The sequence below is a fragment of the Haliaeetus albicilla genome, chromosome 6, assembly GCF_947461875.1.
Source record: "Haliaeetus albicilla chromosome 6, bHalAlb1.1, whole genome shotgun sequence".
Classification (NCBI taxonomy): domain Eukaryota; kingdom Metazoa; phylum Chordata; class Aves; order Accipitriformes; family Accipitridae; genus Haliaeetus; species Haliaeetus albicilla.
This window is the reverse complement of record NC_091488.1, coordinates 23,493,559-23,515,112: the sequence shown is the minus strand read 5'-3', so window position 1 is coordinate 23,515,112 and position 21,554 is coordinate 23,493,559. Positions and strand designations below refer to the sequence as shown.

Below are 21,554 nucleotides of genomic sequence, written 5' to 3'. Positions count from 1 at the left end.
AGATAAAACCTGAATTAATGTGGCTGATGATTGATAGAAAATGCCTTTTGCTTACCAGTTACAGTACTAGTGGTATTTTTAATTTGTGTTTGAAGGCATTAACATCTAAAAGGAGTTTCAAGACAAAAGCAGTTAACTAATAAACACTATAATAAACAAGACCTTTAAACCAAAATTTCAGTTCCATTTAAAAATCATCCTATGTTGTTTTTTAAATTCAGCTTACTTTGTGTATCAGTAGCTTGATTCTATCACATTGTGAGCATTGGCTAAATATTAAGAATGACTTTACCTTAACTTTACATAGGGCTGGGGGCTGTCTGTCTAATGCAGGATCTCTTTCACACCAATAAATTACTTTAAAATATATATTTTTTTAATAAAAATGAAAAGGTTCCAAGAAATGTAGGACACCTAAAGCTCCCCACAGACTTCAGTGGATTATCAATGTCTTTCTGAGTCAAACATCATATGTGGAGAAAAAAGCAAAAATCCACAATTTGCCGTATTACCTTCTCTAGTTGATGAATGCAATTGAATAACCAAAGCTTTATAGCTTGGATTGCATTCCAGGGACTTCTCCCAAATTCTAAACCATGAATATTCATTTCTAAGGCTTCAGGACATGCTTCAGTTGCTTGTATTTTTGCCTGTTTTGTTCACATCAATTTCCAGGGGAGGAGAAGAGGAAAACTTAATCTCCCCCCCCGCCCCCAGCCCTCCCCCCAGCATTAAAAGCATAGCATGAAATATGAAATATACTTACAATGACAACACCACTGGCTTCAAAGTCTGAACGTCTACTGAAGAACTGAAAAGGATAAAGGTTGGCTACTTACCTCGTTCTAACTCCTGGATTGATAACCATGAAAGTACAATCAGTCCAACACAAACACACAGAAAAATTGCAAGCAGAGAAGCAAACAACATTTCATAGTAACTAATAGGAACATATTTCGTATCAGATGATTTTTTCAGCTTCATTTCTGTCTTGAAAGCTTGTGTGAATTAAGGACTGACAAAAGACACAACCTGAAAAGGACGGTAATAATCCACATGAACAGATATTTATAGGAGATGCTTGTAAATTAATTACATCATAAAACTTCATTGATGTAGGTTTTTACAACATTCCTGAACAGTCATATTCGTACACAAGATATGCAAATATAAAGAAAAGACATCTTTTCAGAAAGGAAGAATTTAAGATTATGTCTCAGATAAAGAATAAGTGAGACCACAGAAATGTAAGGCTGGTCACTGGATTTGAACTATTTCTTGTAATTTGATACTTTTAAGTGAAAATTAATGTAAAATACTGCCTTCAGATTTACTGCTTATACAGGGTTTTTTTGGTAATTCTTCACAAGTGCAGTCATGAGGGCAACAGTAAAAGCCTGTCTTTCATCATTCTGCTTAAAAAGTTTCTTTAAAAGTAATTTTATATATATAGGAAATGCTGGCAAATGAGTTGTTTAGTACTGTGCCATAGTTCAGCAGTGTGTTCAGCACTGAACAATAATTCAGCAGTAAAAATTTAATCTGTGTAAAGCATGGTTCTTTGACCACATATCTGGAGGACTAACCAGAGAAGATATTATGAAATGTATGCTCGTTTCATATTTTCTTGCCAGGCATAAATGTGCCATGGGATGCAAGCCCTTGATAACATTAAAGCATTGTGGATGGCCAGTGCTGTAACCTTAATAAAGCAAGAGTAAATTAAACAAAGAATGTACCATCCAGTCCAAAACTTTTTGTTACTAATTTAATCTGTCAAAACTTTTGAGTAAATCAGCTCCAGAAGAGTGAAGTTATACTGATTTTATGTTTCATGCCCTGTGAGCTACTGTTTTTGACTCTGGATCAGAGGTCCTAAATCCAGATTTATGCTATAACATTCCTCAGCTCTCCTTAAGGAACTGGAGAATCTGAGCAAACCAGCCATATTCCCGCCTGTAAAAGGAAAGGGAAACTTGTCCGAGGCAATCTTTGGAAGAAAGAGGCTCTAGCTACCTGTAAATTGACAGAAATGGAGATAATAAAAATTGGGAAGAAATTAGAAAGGCTCAAAATAAGACTCTTGAATGACTTAAGAGTTCTCTGCCCAGTCTTTAAGAACTGAGATATTTGAAAACATCTGCAACATAAGTGATAGGTTTAAACCACTCTAAATCACAATCAAAATCTTGGCCTGACAGTAGTAGCCTCGATTTAGTGTATTATCATAACGCAATGAAACAAATTCAGTAATATTTCCCATTATTAACAATAAATAATGGTTTACTTAAAACCAAAGTTTTTAAAACAAAATTCAGGGCAGTTGAAACATATTGCCCTTACAGAGCAGTCTATATCCTGCAAATGAATGAGATTTTGGAGTCATCATGCTAGATGAATTAAAGTAAGTATTGCTTTTGTATATATTGTGTATGACACACAAACATATGTTTGAATATAAATGTGTGCGCATGTTTATATATATACTTATGTGCACATAAGAGATTAAATTTGTACTGCTGAACACTTTGCTGAACTGTGGCACAGTAGTATTTCTGTAACTATTTGTGATTATTCAGCAATAATGTTAACACCCTTCATTACAAGGGTTTTAATTTTCTATATTTTTCTGAACATTCACTCTATCACAGAAGTTCAGAATACCTCTAAATACCTCACTTTGCTCAGTTATACATGTTAGGTTATTCCACATCTAGCAGAATTACATAATTACATGATAGTTGGACTTCGTGCAGGTGCCCAGGCGCTGGCAGGGGGCTGCAGGGCGGCCTCTGTGAGGAGAGGCTGGGGCTGCCCCGAGCCGGACACAGCCGGTTCCAGCCGGCTCTGACTGACCCCCCGCAGGGCACGGCTCAGCCCCGCTGCCACCACGGCGGAGCCGCAGGGAAAGCCTGTGTAAGAAAGGGCAAAACGCTGCCCGGCTGTGAGGGGAAAAGTGTGAGAAACAACCCTGCGGGCACAGAGGGGAAAGGGGGAGGAGAGGAGGAGGTGCTCCAGCAGGGATCCCCTGCAGCCCCTGGAGAGACCACGCTGGAGCAGGTACCCACACTGCAGCCATGGAGGATCTCACCTCACACTGGAACAGGTGGATGTTTCATGAAGGAACTGACATCTGTGGAGAGCCCAGGCTGAAGCAGGTTTATCCTGAAGGACCGTAACCCATGGGAAGGATCCACACCAGAGCAGGGGAAGACTGTGAGGAGGAAGGAGCAGCAGAATGGAGCTGTTATGGACTGACTGCAACCCCCCAAAGTCCCCATCCCCCTGCACCACTTGGAAATGGCAATAAACTAAACTATTTTTCCCCCAGCTGAGTGCATTTTGCCTGTGATTGATGGCAATTGGTGAGTGATCTCGCTGTCTTATCTTAACCTATGATCTTTCCTTTCCTATTTTCTCCCCCAGTCCTGTGGAAGGGGAGTGAGGAAGTGGTTGGGTGGGCATCTGGCAGCCAGACAAGGTTAACTCACTGCAATTGTCCATGCTGCAGGAAACAATACTAGTTTGTTCCTATCTTATTCCTAATCAGACATTTTCTGTCACAAATTTGAGGAGTTTTGTGCAGATGAACTTTGCATTCCTCTGTCTTATTTTGCATAATTTAACTATTTGTATCATTGACATTGTATATCACTAGTTAAAAGATAAACACTATTACCCAAAGATGTCACTGCATTTTAAATTCTGATTTATGCCCTAATGGTGAAGTGATTAACCAGAGAAGTAAAAGTTGTGGGCATTTACAGTTCAGTTGTTTTCTTTTACTAGCACCTTGCATGTGATTGTCAAGTTGTATATTGCGCTCATATGCATTGATTACAGTCTGGCCAAGGACATAACTTAACACGGGTAGTCTCCAGCTGGAGTTGTGACTCCTACAAATGAATTCAATTGCTAAACAATTCTAGTTGGCAACAAGGTCATGGTAGCAATAATTAATAGGCAAGCCCTGGACACTGAGCTGATAGTAATTAAATGAGCTCTTTCATTAGTTTGTTTGTAACATATTGTAGTCTGTAGTACTATAAGCTGGTTAAAAAAGAATATGAGAACCCATGATTTCACATATTCATTTGTAAATCTTCAAAATGAGGGGGGAAGACTTCAACACTGTGCCAATGCTAGCTTACTATTAATCATGAATTACAGAAGCAGAACAGTTTATGCTGGAAGTGACCTATGACGGTCATCTTGTCCAACCTCCTGCTCAAGCCAGGGCTAACTGAAATTAGATCAGGCTGTTCAGGGCCATGTCCAGGCAAGACCTGAATAACTCCAAGGTGGAAGACTCCAGAACTGCTCTGGAAAAAACACCTGTGCCAGCATTGACTACCTGCATAGTGATTTTTTTTTTTCCTTATATCTTACTGGAATTTCAGTTGCTGCAATTTGTGTTTAGTGGCTCTTGGGCTTTCACTATGCAATTCTGAGAAGAGTCTGGCTCCATCTTCTCTACAGTCATCCCTTAGGTAGCTGAAGGCAGCAATTAGACACCCCTAACAGCTTGTCAGCCCCCAGCCAGTACTGGTACATAGGGTTATTCCATCCCAGATTCAGGACTTTGTATTTGCTGAACTTGGTTGAACTTTATGAGGTTTCTGTCAGGCCATTTCTATGTCTCTTAATGACAAGTACATCCTGTAACTACAAACTTCCCTCTAGCCATTGACTGCACTTGCTTCGACTCTTTTATTCCTCATTTAGTTACTTGTCTTCCTGTTCATTCTCCTTCTGCAGTCTTAGCTGTATACTTTTTCTTTTGATTATAATTCTAAAGTTTATTTTTCACTTCCATTTACTCTATAGACTGATAGGACTCTTGAAAGTTGGATTTGGTTGGTTTGTTACATGAGTAAACTGATGAAATGGCGGCATCCATTCAGGAAAAGAGTGAACATTAACCTATGTTACTACCAGATTAGAGAGAATTTCCATCTACTGTGAGTTGTGAGTATTCACAGGTCATGAACAGCCTGCAGCACAGAAATTATTCGCTGGAGAAAATAATATAAAATTAAAAATAATAAACCAGATTACTCAATTCTATTGGCAAAAAATTTGCAAATAGGAAACTAATGAAATCCGTTGCATATTATTTTCTAAGCTCTAGTTTTATGATACAGCTTGTGAACTGTATGATTAAACAATTATACCATGATTTAAAAATAGTTTAAATGGTACGAAGGCAAATACTCTATTAATGTGTTCAGAACAGGAGAAACATGGCAACTTATTTAAATATTGATAATTGATTTTTTTTGAATTATTATTATTATAGTCATACTAGTGAAATATGAGAGTAGACCATTTTTAAAGAAATAGGTCATTGCCATGATAGAAGCCTGAAAGATTCACAATTTAGTTTGTTTGTATTGCATCTACAACTGCAGCTCCACAGGTTTTGTACCCTTATTAGGCTGCTTTTATTTTATTGTTCAATCAGTCTCCAGCACAGGGTGAAAAGAGTGCTAACATAGAAAGGATGTTGTGTTCAGATAATTCCTCTAATACCCAGTCTATGACAAACATATTTAAAGCCTGACATCCCATTAATAGCTAGCTATCTGTGGGAAAATGTTTTGGTTACCCACACAGACTTGCCCTCCCCTATCAAAATGAAATGAAAATCAGCTTTATGTCAGCTGTTTTCAGAAGTCTAAATGGTTTGTCCCTTTTGCTATGCAGACTTCCATAGAGGGAGGCAAAAAATAAATCAATGGATCTCCATTGAAAGTGCAGAAACAGACTATAAGCTTATTTTTACTATTACATCATAAAAAGAAGTTTAACAGGATGCTCATACAGAAGTACAACTTCTCATGCCATATTTAAAAAATCCAAACCCTACATGTTGATTACTTTTCACTCTTCCAACTGCCTGTATTGAGGATGAGTAGTAGTCAGCCAGCTGTCAAACTTTATATGAAATGAAAAACATGGACCTCATTTACTAAATAAGTTATCAGAATTTTTAGTAGTTAAAAATATATGATTCTTTGTGTAATCCATTATTTAATATTGATTGACTAAGAGTGGCATATTATACATCACTAATGTGCTGTTCTGTCGTCAAACATCTTCTCATGCATATTTGACCCAGTAAGACATAGCTTCGGAGAGCAGTGACTTAGCAGAGGACTACACAGTCTTTTTATAAACCCTATTTTCACCCATTTCCAGTATAATCCAACTTGGAGGACTTGATGAATCTTCAGTTTTCTAGGTTGGTATTTCTTATCTTGAGGTTCTTGGACAACATCCTGAAATTTTAAAAGTGCAGACAGTATTAAAGATGTAAGTCATGAGTAATTTTCTTCTCTTTAAATTTAATTAAAAACTATGCTGTAGAACACAAAAATATTGAACGAATTTGGAAAGACCTGCATTTTAATCAAGTGAAAGGTATGAAGGAACAATGTTTCCATTTTCCCCCTGAAGTTATACAGTTTGAGCTAATTAAAAAATCAACCAACCAAACAAAAAAACCCCTCCAAAACCAAACCAAAAAACCAGCCTGGTTTCAGGGTCATTTAACAAGTATAGCTGCTCAGAGGCCTGGGTAATGTAGGTGTCCATTAGGCTAAGGTATGTTGAAGGTGGGAAGATAAAGAAGGGAACTGGACAGTGGTATCTGCCTTCAGTCCCTAAGCGTTCCGCAAATTTGGGCTCTAAGTTTATATTGAAATAACAACTGTTGAAAACTGTGAGTTGATGTCTGGTAGGTCTCATCACATTGGAAGATTTACTGGGAGCGGGAAGATCCGCTTATGGAGTTATCTGAGAAGGGTGTTTGCTCTAAGACACTACCCAAAATACTTTCACATATGCAACTAACAAGAAATTAGTTTCCTAGGGGTGATCACTAAACGGATGGGATGTGTAATGTGCAAAATAATACAGTAATGGGTAATTGAATGCAATTAAGTAACTGATATATTTTCTTTATATGGAAGACCATACTGAAATTCTGACAAAGGGTTCTGAGGCATTTTAGATTCCTATCACATGAGCTAATATCCATGCTGTTCTGTGCATTCCCAATTTAATTAAATTCTGACTTCCAATAAGCCTATAACAAAAAAGAAAAAAAAAAAAAGCATAAAACCCCCATGGATTTTATACACCCTTGAAGAGGGTTCAGAAATACGGATTAAAATTAACTATTCAATGAAATGACCCAAATGGATAACTGAGAACTACTCTGTTTCCATGTTAATCGATCCATATCAGGAAAGTAATTAAAAATGCACTGCTGTCATTAGCAGTTGTAATTCTTCAGACCGGCTTGGTGAAAAAAAAAAAAAATTGCACAGAAAGCAGAAGTGGAATATATTACCTTTCCCACAATTTGGAGGAAGAGCTTTCTTTAAAAAAAGCAACAATGAAACCCCACAAAAAAAAACCAGCACCAAAAAAATCATAAATTGCCTTGTTTAAACATATCCAGAAAGATTCCACAGGGCAGCACTGAGGTTTCTTTCCAGATCAATCAATACCTTGTCTGACATTGGGTAGCTGCAGCTCAACATTCACTTACTTTTCCAGCAGTTCCCAACGCCGAATCAGAGAATCATATTTTAAGTCAGAATCAGAGTTTTATGGTTTTTAATAGATTATAATAAAAAGTGGGGCTGATTAAGAGTATCCAGAAAGGAAATCTGTGATGACTCCAGTTTACATCAGCAGAAGTGATCACAGAGCTAACAGCTAGCACTGAGAGTAAAGGAAGACTTTCACCCAACTTTAGACATCTAATGGTGAAGAATTTTTTTCTGGAGGCAGTCAATCCTTCTTCATTGGCTAAAGAAACAGCATAAATAAATATTTTAAGATAAATGTCTAATTTTTAGGTAGTTAAAATTAGGTAAGCTGAGTATAACATGATGCCTTCCATTCAGAAAATAAGTTACTTGGTCATATTGAATTAGCTGGTTTTGGACCCCTAGATGCATGTGCTTCCTTATATTCCCCCTTCTTATTAGGAGAAAAAAGGCATGGATCATGGGAACAAAGGGAAGATAATAGCAATTAATAAAAAAACCACTAGTTAGTGGAGGCTAAGAACAGAACAAAACAAAATAGCATGAACCGTCTGAGTAATGAAAAGAGCATGCCAGCGCAAAGTTCACTGTGATAAGTAAATAGGAAGAGGCAGGAACAGATATGGCACACATGGGAAAGAATCAGTCTTAACTCAACTGATAATGCTGAATGGCATAATAAGCAGGTAAAAGACAAAGGTCAAGATGAAGTAGCAATATTACTGCTGCTCTGATTGAATTGATGTAAAAGCCAATGTGGAGCAGTAGTTGAAAATAGCAGTAAATTTACCACAATGTAATAGTTTCTATGAATAAAAGCAATTACAGCAACATTACTGTGCATATAGATTTGTGTCTTAGAGGCCAATATGGAAGCGTTGAAAAGAAAATTAAAATGGCAGAGGAATGGTTCTCCTCTGTTGTCCTTAGCTTTTATTCAGAATGATAGAATAAATGCAAACTACTTCTTCTATACTAGATACACAAGTTTTTGTCAGTATATATTTGTTTCTAAAGAAGCTTTGGAATAAAAACTTTGTATCTCTTTGCATGTTAAGGGGCCACAAAACACAGAAGAGAAAAAAGTGTGAAACAAAGACTTAGATACCGGCTAGTCTAACCTCTTTCCATCCTATGTAAACCATTTCATGGTACCTATAACCTCTGCAAAGTATGGGGAAAAATACTGTTTTTAAATATTCAACAACTGTCATTAAAATGCATCCTCATCTTTTTGTGTAGTCTCCAGCAACCTTTCCCAAGATTGTACATGCCAGCTAGCAAACCGTTATTCCTGATACATAGTCAAAAATTTGTGTCTCAAAAAAAATATAGAAAATGGGAATTTTCATGTTCAAATACAAATTAAAGCATTAAGACCTGTATTTCATGAGTGTTATATAAATTATTGAACACCCTGCTGACTGCAGATCATGGCATTACTATCCCCTGTTCTGCAGACCAGGTAGCTGAATATGCTTACAAGGTCATTAAGTTTTAACTATAAACAATTGGAATAGCACCTGTTCCTCTGAAATTTAAGTGGTTTAAAAGTCCCAGTCTCCAGGTCATCTTGCTAAATCTCTGGCTCTTTTAGGCAAACTCATATTTAAAACTGATATCTTTTCTTACAACCCTGGAAAACCCTAGCCATAAGTATCTCCATAGCAGGAAGAGTAAGAAATGCCTAAGAAGCAATAATTATCTCTATTTCTAACCTATACAATCAATACTACAAAGACCAAGACAGTTTGTCTGTATTAATCCTTTGGAATTATTTGGGAAATCTGTATGGTTTATGCAATATTTGTACTCCTGTGTAGCTATATTATGGATGTGAAAGCATTCTTAACTGACTGAGATTCTGAAAGGCAGTCCATAAGAAACAAACCCTCAGATATCTCCATTATTATGCCATTTGCTACCACCTCATAGGGGTTATTTCTGGTTGACCACATCAGCCAGAGCAAAGGAAAATCAGGTACACAGGTCAGACAGAGAATACTCAATTTAAATGAGAAGATAGGAAGAAGTAAATCTGAAATCCTTGGAGTTTACTCATATAAATATGGACAAAATGAGGAGAAAGCTGAGGCCAAAGAAGCTGTAAAAGAGCACTGATAAGCATTTACCTAGTGTTCAGTGTATCAAACATAAGCATAAGCTTGCTCTCCCTAAATATGCACACTACAAAGCATTTTGACAGCATGACATTTCTTGATATTAAAAATACTCTGCACATACTTCCAAAAACATTCAGCCTCAGTCTTGCTCCTTTCCTTCTGAAATTTGTGGTAAAACTTTCAGTAGAAGCTGAGCCTGACTTGTAGAAGAAGTATTACATCAGTGCAAAATCCTTTGAAAAATTCCACTTTACATCTAATGTAACAATAGGGCAACAATTATGTGTTTGTTTTGGAGGAAACGGATAAATAAGCTACTATACTCCATCTTTCACGATCCCTTGAACAAGATAACACAGATCAAAAGTTAGACCACTAAATAATTTGATCACTCTTACTTTCTTTGTCCTCTGTACTTGACCCACAAAATAACTACTGAACAAAAGATAATTTATATTCTTTTAAACACATGTGGAAAGGCATCCAGGTTAGACCTCTGTGATAATCCATTTAGCTTCTTACACCAAATTAACTTTTCACATTGGACATTTGACAAGATGATGGAGAAATAAAATAAAGTATGTACAATGGGTTTCTTATTTTTATTTTTTTCATTATAATTATTTTAACAGTAGCTGACAGATAACACAGAAGGATGAGGAAAATGCTCTTAGATTTTGAAATGGAGGTCAACTAAGCATGTAATTACTTTCTCAAACGTTCATATAATTGGACTCGTCTATTTGAACAGGAGTTCAAATTTTGGTCATTGTGTTCATATTGTTCCTCATTATCCATTTTGAGTGCTACAAAAATAAGACTATCTCTTTTGAAACAATTTAAATGCTCCCAAGATGCTGAATTGTAAAAAGTTTTATATCTTCCTGTTGTTAAAACAATTGATGACTTCTTTATTTTAATGTCTATCCAAAATGGGGAAAAAAATGCCTTGTATCAAGTGTAACAGAACACATGAAATACTAACAAAGATATTTGAAATTGTATGGCTTTTTTCTATGACAAGCTTTCAGCCTCAATTTTTCTTCATTTAAAAATCAGAATTGCCACTCAAAAACCAATGAAAACTGGACAACTGAGACACAGGACTACTCTGCACAGAAGGATTTACATACAAATGTAAATCAACTCTGAAAGATTTGATAATGCTTTGGAGGAAAATAAAAATCAAAAAGAGAAAACCAGTTCCTCTTCTAAGTCAGTCTGAAACATGGCAAAAAGTAAAAGAATTATTAGAAACTGACCAAATGGCAATGCTGCCAAAAATTAGGCCTCAAAAAATTCCCTATAGATGAGACCGGTATTTCAGATTTCATGTAATATTCTTTCCCTCATGGGAAGGGAGGGACAGGGAAAAGGAAGGGATCCTTCAGTATAATTCTAAAAGAAAGAATTTTAAAGTTTGCAAATATATCAGCATTTTACTTTGTATTTATCTATCTTACTTTTGCTATCCAAGTATACAAGAGTTTCAGCATTTCCAGCTAACAAATATGTCAGTTATTTCCACAGAAATTCCAAAATTCTGTACACTATACTCCCTATAAACCCATTGATTTTTCCCAACTTTGCATAAGCAACTCATTTTGAATCAATTTACCTTCAAATATTTGTCTTATTAAGTACTAGCCCTGCAAATGGGTTTGAGATCTCTGTTCTTTTTCATTTACATATAGAAGCAACAAAAGATTACAGCAGTGGAACCAAGCTGGCAATTCCATTGATAAAAAAGAGTGTAATACCCCCTCTCATACCTCTGTCAATTCTTTAAATTATAAATGGAAAATTAAACTATTTTTAGTCACAAAATAATAATCTTTAACTTAAAATTCAGAGATTAGATTGAGTTGTACATATATTCCAAGGCATCATTGTTAGGGTACAACTATATTGCAAGGTTTTTCTGTTACTACCAACTGGAAAAAAATCCATATATATTTAGAGTTGTTGTTTTGGGGACAAAAAGATTTTAGCACAGTCTGCTAGAAACTGGCCTCCAACACTCTGCTCTGGAGGAATAAGGACCCATAGATCTAACAAATTTTTAGAGATTTAGGGTGGCAGGGCAATGCAGATGTAACATTCAGAATCTGTAAATGCTGAATTAGTGGAGTCCCACATCTTTTATAACAAATATTAAGCCCAAGTTTCTATTTTTTTTCAATAAGTAACAAAGAATAATCATGACAGATGACTCCTTCTAAAAGAACAGGCATTAAAAATAAATCTGGTTTATTTATTTATTTTTTTTTCTTATTTCTGAAATAAAATATTTTCCTACACTGTAACAAACATTTGACTTTCTTCAAAAAGCTTACAGTTTCATTTGGAGCACTAATGTCCTGCTTGTACCAGTATGCATTTTCCTCCCCCTGCCCCCCACCCCAGTAATATTTGTTCTTGCTGGTCATCTTTGAGACTTTATCTTTGAGATCAAGTCTATCCAAGAGAAAAAGGAAGTCATAAATTATAAAGTCAAATTATGTAATCACATGCATTTTTGTAGTGTTTTCAGAAAAAGAGTATGTGGAGGCTGAATGCAGCATAATCTCCCAGAGCAGTGATTTTCACTGCAGTCACACGTGATCACATGAATAGTCAAATACAAAGAAAAAGGGCAATTTTTCAGGGTGAAGCAGTCTAGTAAAATACCTATTAAATAGTGTAATAATACAAGTATACAAACAATAATATTTATATAAAATACAAAAATTTGAGAAATAGAAGGATAATGGAATCATAAAGAGCATTTATTGCTATTGTATAATTTCAGTTGTTTTCTTTTGGCTAGGAATAATGTGAAACAAAATAATTAGAGATATTTTTGTTCAAAAATTTTTCTAAATTGTTTTCTAAGATGTATGAAAAACAGGACACTTTTGAAACAGTGAAGATGGGATAGTTAATAGCATTTACACTGCCTCAGGGAAAGTCAACAGAGTACACCTGCTCATTCAAAAGTCACAGAGATGGAGACAAAACATTTTAAAAATAAAGTTTAAAAGCTGAATTTTCACCTTATTTCTAATAAATAACATCCATTGAAAAGATCAGTCCTCAGTGAAAAATAAAAATACAGAGAATTAGGAGATATTCTGTCCAAGTGAGATTTAGATTTACTAAGATGAAAATTAAAGAAAGAACATGTTATAAGGACATGCTGGAAACCTAGAAGAAAAATTAAATCCAGATTAAAAACCTGCAAATTATGGTAAAAAAATAGCAGAAATACTGGAAAAATAAATAAATAAATAAATAAATAAAGCCTCACGAATTCTGAAAAACACCAAAATGCATAGACTAAAGTGTGACATAATGTGCAAAAAGTATTTTCTGTCAGCTACGAGTAATTCAGGCATTAATTATTACAAATTTTGTTTCTTAAAGGATCTTATTGATTACTATTCTCTATAGTAATGTGAAATTTTGCATGTAACAATGAAGAAATTATTTGATAAACACAATTTTAAAAAGAACCTGTTGAAAGAAACTGTGAGTCTAAAGTCATTTTGTTGTAGATAAACTCAGGGATACAAATATATTATTTTTGATTTAAATCTTAAAATGTAAGAGGGAGAATATGTAAACAATTACCTTCAATGTTTTTTAATGTCTATATTTTTGAATGAACAAAACATTTTTAATTTTGAAACAGTTGTGCATAATATTTAAGTCAGTATTTTGGAAATATGTGCTGTAAGGGTGTCAATAGGCATTTAGATAAAGGGATATGGTGGGAATATCTCAATTTTCAAAACACTTTAACAAGACTCCACATGAAGAAATATTAAAGAAACTACGTTGCCACAAAACAGGTGGATAGGTCCCTTAATGGGGACTGATAAAGCTGGTTTATGTACAGAAAGCAAAGGAGAGAGCTTAATTCTCACTTTTCAGGGCAGAGTCTGTAATGGAGTCCCTCAAGGACTGGTGCTGGGATTGGTTTTTAGACAGCTTCTTCCACCATGATCTAAAGAAAGGAGGAATCAGTGAAATCTCCAAGTTTGCTGCTGATGTTAAGCTTTGGGTAATTGTCAGATGCACTAACGACAAGGAACTATAGAAGGACCTCTCATACCTGAGTTAATGGGTAAAAAAGGTGGAACATCACCTTCAGTGTAGATAAATGCAAGATCATCCATCTAGGGGAAAAAAAAAATATCTAAAATACAACTACATGATGCTAAAGGTGAGAGTGGCAATTATAACTCATGAAAACGGTCCTGGGAGAATTGTTAGCAGTTGTCTGAAATTTTCAATTCAGCACATGGTGGCAGCCAGGAGAGCAAAGAAAATATTGAGGACACCATTAGGAGGGTTAATGGCAACAATAAAGAGGACTTCATTAAAATTTACTAAAAACGTCACTTAAAAGCCTTTGGGCACTCTCATCTTGAGTGTAGCTTCTGCTGAATGGGAAGTTTCCATTCTCTGTATCTGAAGAATAACAGAGCAGACTTAGGAAGGGTACAGAGGAGGGCAACTGAAGTTATTAGGTTTGGGAGTAACCAGGTTTCTGCATGCTTCCTAAGTGGCATCTCCTATTGGGAGACAGAGTATCCTATTGAGATTACCTGGATAGATGGGCCATCGGTCTGACAAAGTTGTTCATGTCCTGTGTTTTTTAAAAGCCTACTTTATATACATATATTGTGTTGCTTTATTTTCTACATACAAGCCCAGTAACGATCCCAAGTTTACATGTTTACTGAGCCTTCAACAGAATTTGGATTATCCTGGCTTGGTGAAGAATGAGCAACATGTTCACCTTGAAACTTTTGTATGGAAAGCTTGATACAACTGCTAAACATGTCAGAGCACTACATTTGCCTGTGATTCATGAGCCTGGTTCCAGTGATCTGGACCCTACTTAGCTCAGAAGTTGCGGCGTAGGATCCACAGGGGACATCACACACAGACCAATGTGATTAAGTGAAGCCCATTTACTACAACTTTTAGCACAGTTATATACCTTATGCACTTATGCATGCACCTTATACAATACTCTAATTGGTACAATACCCCATTTCACGCGGTGCTATCTTATCCTCTATTGGCTGCTCAAGCTTCTTCACGAGGTGCCCAGCAGTTACTTATTCTTCGGCATCCAGGAGTTGTTTGTCAGGCTCTTCTTATCTTCCTTTTTCCCAGCGTACAAGAACACAGCGTCCTTGTCCACTTCAGCACTTTGTAAACTTACGCTTCGTTCCCAGCTAAAGGCTGGATTGCTCACATGCCCTCGCCCAGCCAAGAAATCCTCAACAAGAAGTGATCTGCTTACGAAAAGGTGCTCAAAACTTCCTTTCCTGAATGTAACTTTCTTGAAATGAATGCCATCTCTGCAGTACAGTTGGATATGAACAAACACATTCACACCCAGTGACTCATCTTGACATACAGAGGTGCCATCACTCTTTTGTTGACACCCCTACTTCCAAACAGTAGCAAAGAATTAGAAAGGTTCAAGGATATCTCCCCGGTAAGATTAGTTACAAGCATTTACAGTATTTTTTATTGCTAAGCATGATGTTATATGGCATGGAATATCTCTCTGATGGATTTGTATCAGCTGACCTGGCTCTGTCCCTGCTTAATTTCTTACCAACCCCCATCCTCCTCACTGGGCGGGTCAGAATGGGAAAAAAAGAAAACCTTGGCACTGTGCAAGCACTGTTCAGCAATAGACAAAATATCAGTGAGTTAGAAACACTGTTTTAGCCACAAATGCAAAACACAGAACCGTACAGGTGGCTATGAAGAAAGTTAACTCCATCCCAGCTGGACCCAGTACAATAGGTAAAAAGTATATTACTTAACCTAATGATGTAATGTACTGAGTAAATAAGTAACAAGGAAGTAGATATGATAACCATTACATCTAATACAATGATATGAAGCATACACATTGGTGGCAGCTGGTGACATTGTGGGTACTAAATGACAAGAAAAAAAGAGGAAAAAAATTAAAAGAGAAAAGTGATTATTTTCAGTTAACACTACTTTGGTAGTAGGGAATTTTAACCTCCTAGGAGGGAAACTCTTAACTAACAGCTCAGTTCTGAAAAGTGTCACGAAGATACAAACCCCTGCATTAACAAATCTCATGGTCAGACCAATACTGTCATGCTAGATCTTTCTTTTATCATCTTAAGCACTAATACAAAACTACCTAAATCTATATAGGGAATCACAGAAGTTTATAGGCTGTAAATTATGAGCTACTTTGCAGTTAGGCTATTTATTCTGACCTTTTTACCTGTGGAGAGCTCCAATTCACCTCTTTCTGATATCTCTAGTGTTTCCTGGTCATCTTGCTTACAGTTAGCCTAACCTAATGCTGTGCTGGCACAAGATACCTGCTGTGTACTTAATGTGGCGCTTATATGTGCTAAGCTACTATTAATCTACTTTCTACTTCTATTTTACAGTATTTTGTATAAGATAACAAAGAGTGTGGAATAACAATGATAATGTCTGAAGAATATCCGCTGTATAAAAATGGTTGCATGATAGAATTTTCTACTTTCTCCTACACTAAAGTCTACTAGGCCTGCAGGTAAAAGTGGTGGCCCAGACCCATATCATGGTTGATGTAAGTCCAGACATGTTGTTATTTTCAGAATATTAGATCTGATCTGGTCTGAAAAATGAAATTACTTCCTTTGGAGATAACTTCCCTATATGTCTTACTCTGAATAAGTTCTAAATCAGTTCTATGATGTGCAACAAAAGGCAATATAGAGAAAATAACCAAACATTACCAAATATCAGTAACTTCTGAAAAGCAGATGGTTGAAGTGCTTCAGATACTCTTTATTTGCAAAATATATTAATTTTAATAAGTATGTCTGCTTCTTAATTTGTAGACCCTGTCAGACTTGATAGAGATGTTTTGTGAAAATATGACTGTTATTTAAAATTATTTCATCTTCATAAAGCTCTGAAATTTTTACAATGTATTTTTTAAGACCCTCTACTGAAAAAGACTAGTTTCTGAAGTTTGTTCCCTATGCCACTTTTCCTTTTTATTTGCCTCTAAGCTTCCTTTTTCTGTCCTTTTTTCCTTTTTGTACTCTGCCATAGTGGACAGTAGGCAAGATGTGGGAAAGGGAAAATCAAATAACCAAAATAATCCTTTCCTAAATCTAAATATATAAATTTGTTTTCACATTTTACAAAGAATAACAGCCTATTCTTGTATTCACAGTCTGTTTGTGAATTCATTTTAAATAATGTTTTTTCCCAAAGAAACAGGTAAGAGTAAATACTCTTAATAAAGACAGTAGAGGGTTGCATGATTTTAAAATCTAAAAATGCCCAAGACTACAGAAGTTAAAAATTATGTGAAAGAAAGAAAGAAAGAAAGGAAGAGAAAAAGGCATACAACTCCCTGGATGGAATTTCTTCTCCAGGAGATCTCTCATTTCTGTAGTCTCAGCTCTGTATCTCCTGAACGAAGCAGGAGAGTACAGTTCCTTCAAATGGTTATTTAGACAAATTAACTTTGACTTAGACATTAGGGCTTAAATTAACACAATACAGTTCACAGTATTCAGAAGAAAACAATTATTAATCACACTTGCTCTGATCCTGAATTTCTTTAACAAGCAGAATACTCATTCATCTTCAAAGAAGTTTTTGTAAGTCCATATGCTCTCCTTTTGAAATCTGTGAATCTTAGTATTGTGGATGAAGGAAGAATCTATTCAGTTTCTGTTCTCTACAAGAATCCAGAAATTTGGTCTAAATAAAGCTTTCCATGACTGTGTGTGGAGTTATATTTTTAACAATTCTGAAAGGAATTTTACTAGTATAGGTTACAACATGTCTAGAGTTTCAGCTGGATAAAGAAACCACGTCACAGTAGTTTGAAGAGATGAATGCTACGAAGGGGCACCAAGTCTACCTAATCCTCCTTCTAGTAAATCTATACAAGAACAGAAAAAAGGTCTTACTTGCTTTATGGAATAAGGTATATAATAGAATATAAAATATTCTGACTTTTTGTATTAATGGAAATGTAGTCTCTAATTTTGGAGACAAAAAAGCTGAAACACATCAACTGTATTTCACATGCTAAAAAACCTTCACATATTAGCTCATAATATCCAACAAAAAGACTTTATATTTTGTATTAATTGGCACACTGCTACCAAAGAGAAGATTAGCGTACTGTATATGCAACTTATGACGTTATGTAATGTTCAAATATTGTATTTTCCCTGAGAACAAAACCAGATTCTGCTGAACTACTGTTCAGTAAGGAAAAGCAGGTTTGTTAGGTCTTGCTCACAGTTTTGGGCAGTAACTGGCTTATAACTAGTTGCATTTAACTTCACTTTCCATGCTATCATTAGACGTTATGAGGCTTAGCAAGGGCTTACAGTCTGTCTCTTTGCATAATATGATAACACACAAGACAGTTTCAGCCTCTGAAGACAAATGAACTCAAACAGAAGGTCACATAATCCTAGTAGGATTCAGGAAAATGGAGTGCAGAAAACAGATTAAAAAATATAATATTAACTCCAGTCTTGTAAATATGTCATTGTAATAGAGCGCAGCCAAATATTTCCTCTTCTTGTCTGGATGCATCAGAGTAGGAATCTGAGGAAATACATGTGGTCTTAATATTGCTAACACTTCATGTTCACTTTTATTAATGTAAAATCTACATGCCTCAAGCTATTGTAATCACCAAGCTCAAAATCTGTTATCTGGGAAGTCATTGGCTAAAATGTTGATTTCACCATCAAGTCCATATTAAAAACAAACAACCACAACCTTACAACAAAGCACTCAAACAAAAAACAGAGGGGGTTAGTTAGAAATCTTTCACACAGGCCCTTATGTGCTACTGAGAGACCGGCACAGGTGATGATAGCTTTAGGTAGTAGAGATAAGTATCTGCAACCAGAAGCATTCTTACTTTAGCACAGCTGGTGAAGACCAAAAAGCACTTTCATTGCTTTCTGTTAACATGGTGGTAACAGCAGTGGGCATATGAGCATAGTGGAGATAGATGCTAATAGTTAATGGCATTATTATAGCTGCAGTTCCTGTGATTGGGAACTTCTGTTTGTTGTGCTGTTTGAAAAGCCTTTTGGAAATAACCTTTATTTGGGATGGGGGTTGGAGGGAGTAGGAAACTGAGGAAAACAACTGCTACAAGCTACTCAGCCTGGGACAGAGTGGAGAACAGGAAGCCAGGTGGAAGAAATGCTTCTCTGGGAGGGCTGAGCCACAAGAGACAATGCCACATTGCTGCTCCTTTAGATGAGCATTTCTCATTTAGAATTCCTTCCCAAGTCTGTGACTTTCAGCACTCTTTCTTTCATCAAGGGGCCATGGGAGTTATTGTTCCATCTAAAAATAAAAAGCAGGGCTATTACAAACTCTGAATTTAGGGTTTTATTCCCGTTACTGCACCCAAGGAAGAATCATATCCCCTCTCTTATTAAACCAAAACTAGAAGTTGCAAGAAATTGCTGTACTATTTGAAAGCTTCCGCTCATGTGGCAAATTGTTTCTCTAGAGCCCCTTTCTTGCCTAGAAAGGCATTTTTTTAATTCTACTGCACAGTCTTCTGAGAGAAAATAAGATCATTTCAGCTTATTTAGTAGAGTAGAGAAAACAGACTGGATTTTTTTTTTTCTTCTTTTGGGTTTTTTGTTGCTGTGTTTTTTTACAAAGTATAAACTACTTGAATTTTTCTCCATTCCCCTTTATGCATGTCACATCAGGCAGGAATTTGACTAAGTCACTGTCTGTCATTATGAGCAGAGCGAATGTGTAATGCTAAGACCACAGTTTTAGTGATCTTAGGGTTTGTTTTGTTTAACTCATTGACTCTATTTTTAGTTACCTGGTTTGTTCACCTCCTTCCTTAGGAAATAACCAGCTTCCATCAGCTGTGAGAAGAACATCTATTTATTAAAGTGGATTTAAATGAATCTAGGCTAAAGTAATTTTTAAGTTATCTTCTGTACCGCCAGATCTTCTTGATATAAGCCCTTAATTTGAAGTATTCATAACTTAAACTTAGAAGATGTAAAATTTCAAGTTACCTTTAGATGATTAACCACAACTACAAAAAAATTACTCAATGAACACAGAATGAAAAACGAGAACTTTCTGACCCTGAGTGCATACTGGAGTGAGAGAGCAGAGAAGGCTACAGGTCCCTTTTTTTTCCTGAAAAATCCCTATGCCATCCATTGTGGGATAGGACTCACTTCTGTAAATGAGTAACTTCTTAACAGTTGTACTGTTGGGTAGTAAAACAGTTCACTAAGGTCGTGTGGGAATATTTTTATATACATGCGTAACATACAAATAAATAAATAATTAAAATTGTATATATTTAAAAGAACAACAACAAAAAAGTATATATTAAATGTATTCTTTAAGACTTCCTTCAAATATATCTTTTACTTAGGAATCCAGTATCTACTCAAACATTACCCACTATTAATTAGGGCTGCAGAGACATACCTCTCTTTTTTGAGCATATACATGCCATTTCTAATAAATTAAGAACAGTTATCTGTCTACAGATGTGCACATTCTACCTTCAGTATAATTTTTCAGCAAAGACTTCAGCATTTAATCACAGTTGCTGTGAGCAGAGAAGTGCATGGTCATGGCAGTGACACTATATGCCTACATAGATCTGATTGCTGAAGCAGAGCCTAAGACCTTAATTTAGAAGAGCACATAAGCTCACACCTATCTGCAAACATGTCCTTAAGCCACACTGACATTGAAAGGAAAAATTTGACCTTGGACATCACAACAGACACAGCATGTTGCAAGATAGCACCTCACTCAAGATCTCTTGACATTACCATAATAAAAGCAAACAACACTGATTTCAGACAATGGGTAGCAATTGCTTAGCTACAATCTAACTTTCTTTTTCAGTATGTAATTTGCTCCGCAAAAAACAAATGTGGGAAAATAAAAGGAAGTGCATCTTCAAGATATTGACTGATCTGGTACCGAATGTTTGTTCTGGATATTTTTTTCAGGTTATACAACACATAGAGTGTATGGGCAGTCCTGAATACAAATTATAATAATTTTAATGAGAAATATGCAAATGAAAAAAATAGATCTCTGAAAAAAAAAGGACTAAACAATTTACCAGTAAAACCAGCTAAAACAGGGAAAAGAAAAATCAAGGGAAAGTTGTTCAGGTCTTAAAAGAAGAAATTGCACAGTTCAGAGCTTGCACTGAAAGAGATATCATTATCTATAGAAGGAAGAGAAATGCTAGACAAAGGTGACTGAATAGCCTTACATGAAAAAACACGCAATGTTGCATGAGTAAAATCTACCCAGTTACTTAAGATTGATTTTGATATCGTCAGCTAAAGGAAAGAAGGCAATCAATAGCAAGAAATAGATGCAGATGTAATGAAAAGGTCATGTAGGCTTCATGTTATACATTTTCTCTTTTAAAATGTTTCAAGTAAAGGAAATGAATAATGCACAGGAACAAAGCCTGTCACCAAATATTAGTAAGTAAGTTGCATAGTTAGCCTTAACTTAGCCAATGACTAGAAGAGCACTGAGGCATTTTACTGTACAACTGTGGAGCAAATTTAATAAAAACATGCAAGATATATGCCATGTCTCTTGGAAAATGTGCTCTTGTAGTTCTGTATGATATGTTGGAAAGCCAATTTTTTGAGTCATCAGCAGTACACAGAGATGAACAATTTTTGCACTCTGTTAAAATTGTACTGATTTATGTTTTTAAGCTTACATGAGGAAATAGGCATTTCTGTTTAGACTTTTGAAAGCTTGTAAATGATAATGTATGACTTTATTATGGATTTGTCACATA

At 35.7% G+C, this 21,554-nt stretch overlaps 1 protein-coding gene across 1 annotated transcript in view; it reads right to left on the bottom strand.

The window, feature by feature from the left end:
* TMPRSS15 (transmembrane serine protease 15) overlaps positions 1-984 on the bottom strand; it is a 57,392-nt gene extending 56,408 nt beyond the window's left edge. Inside the window, exon 1 of the mRNA XM_069785320.1 lies at positions 840-984. Coding sequence (XP_069641421.1) covers positions 840-984 — 145 coding nt within the window. The remainder of the gene's footprint in view (positions 1-839) is intronic.
* Positions 985-21,554: the final 20,570 nt, after the last annotated feature.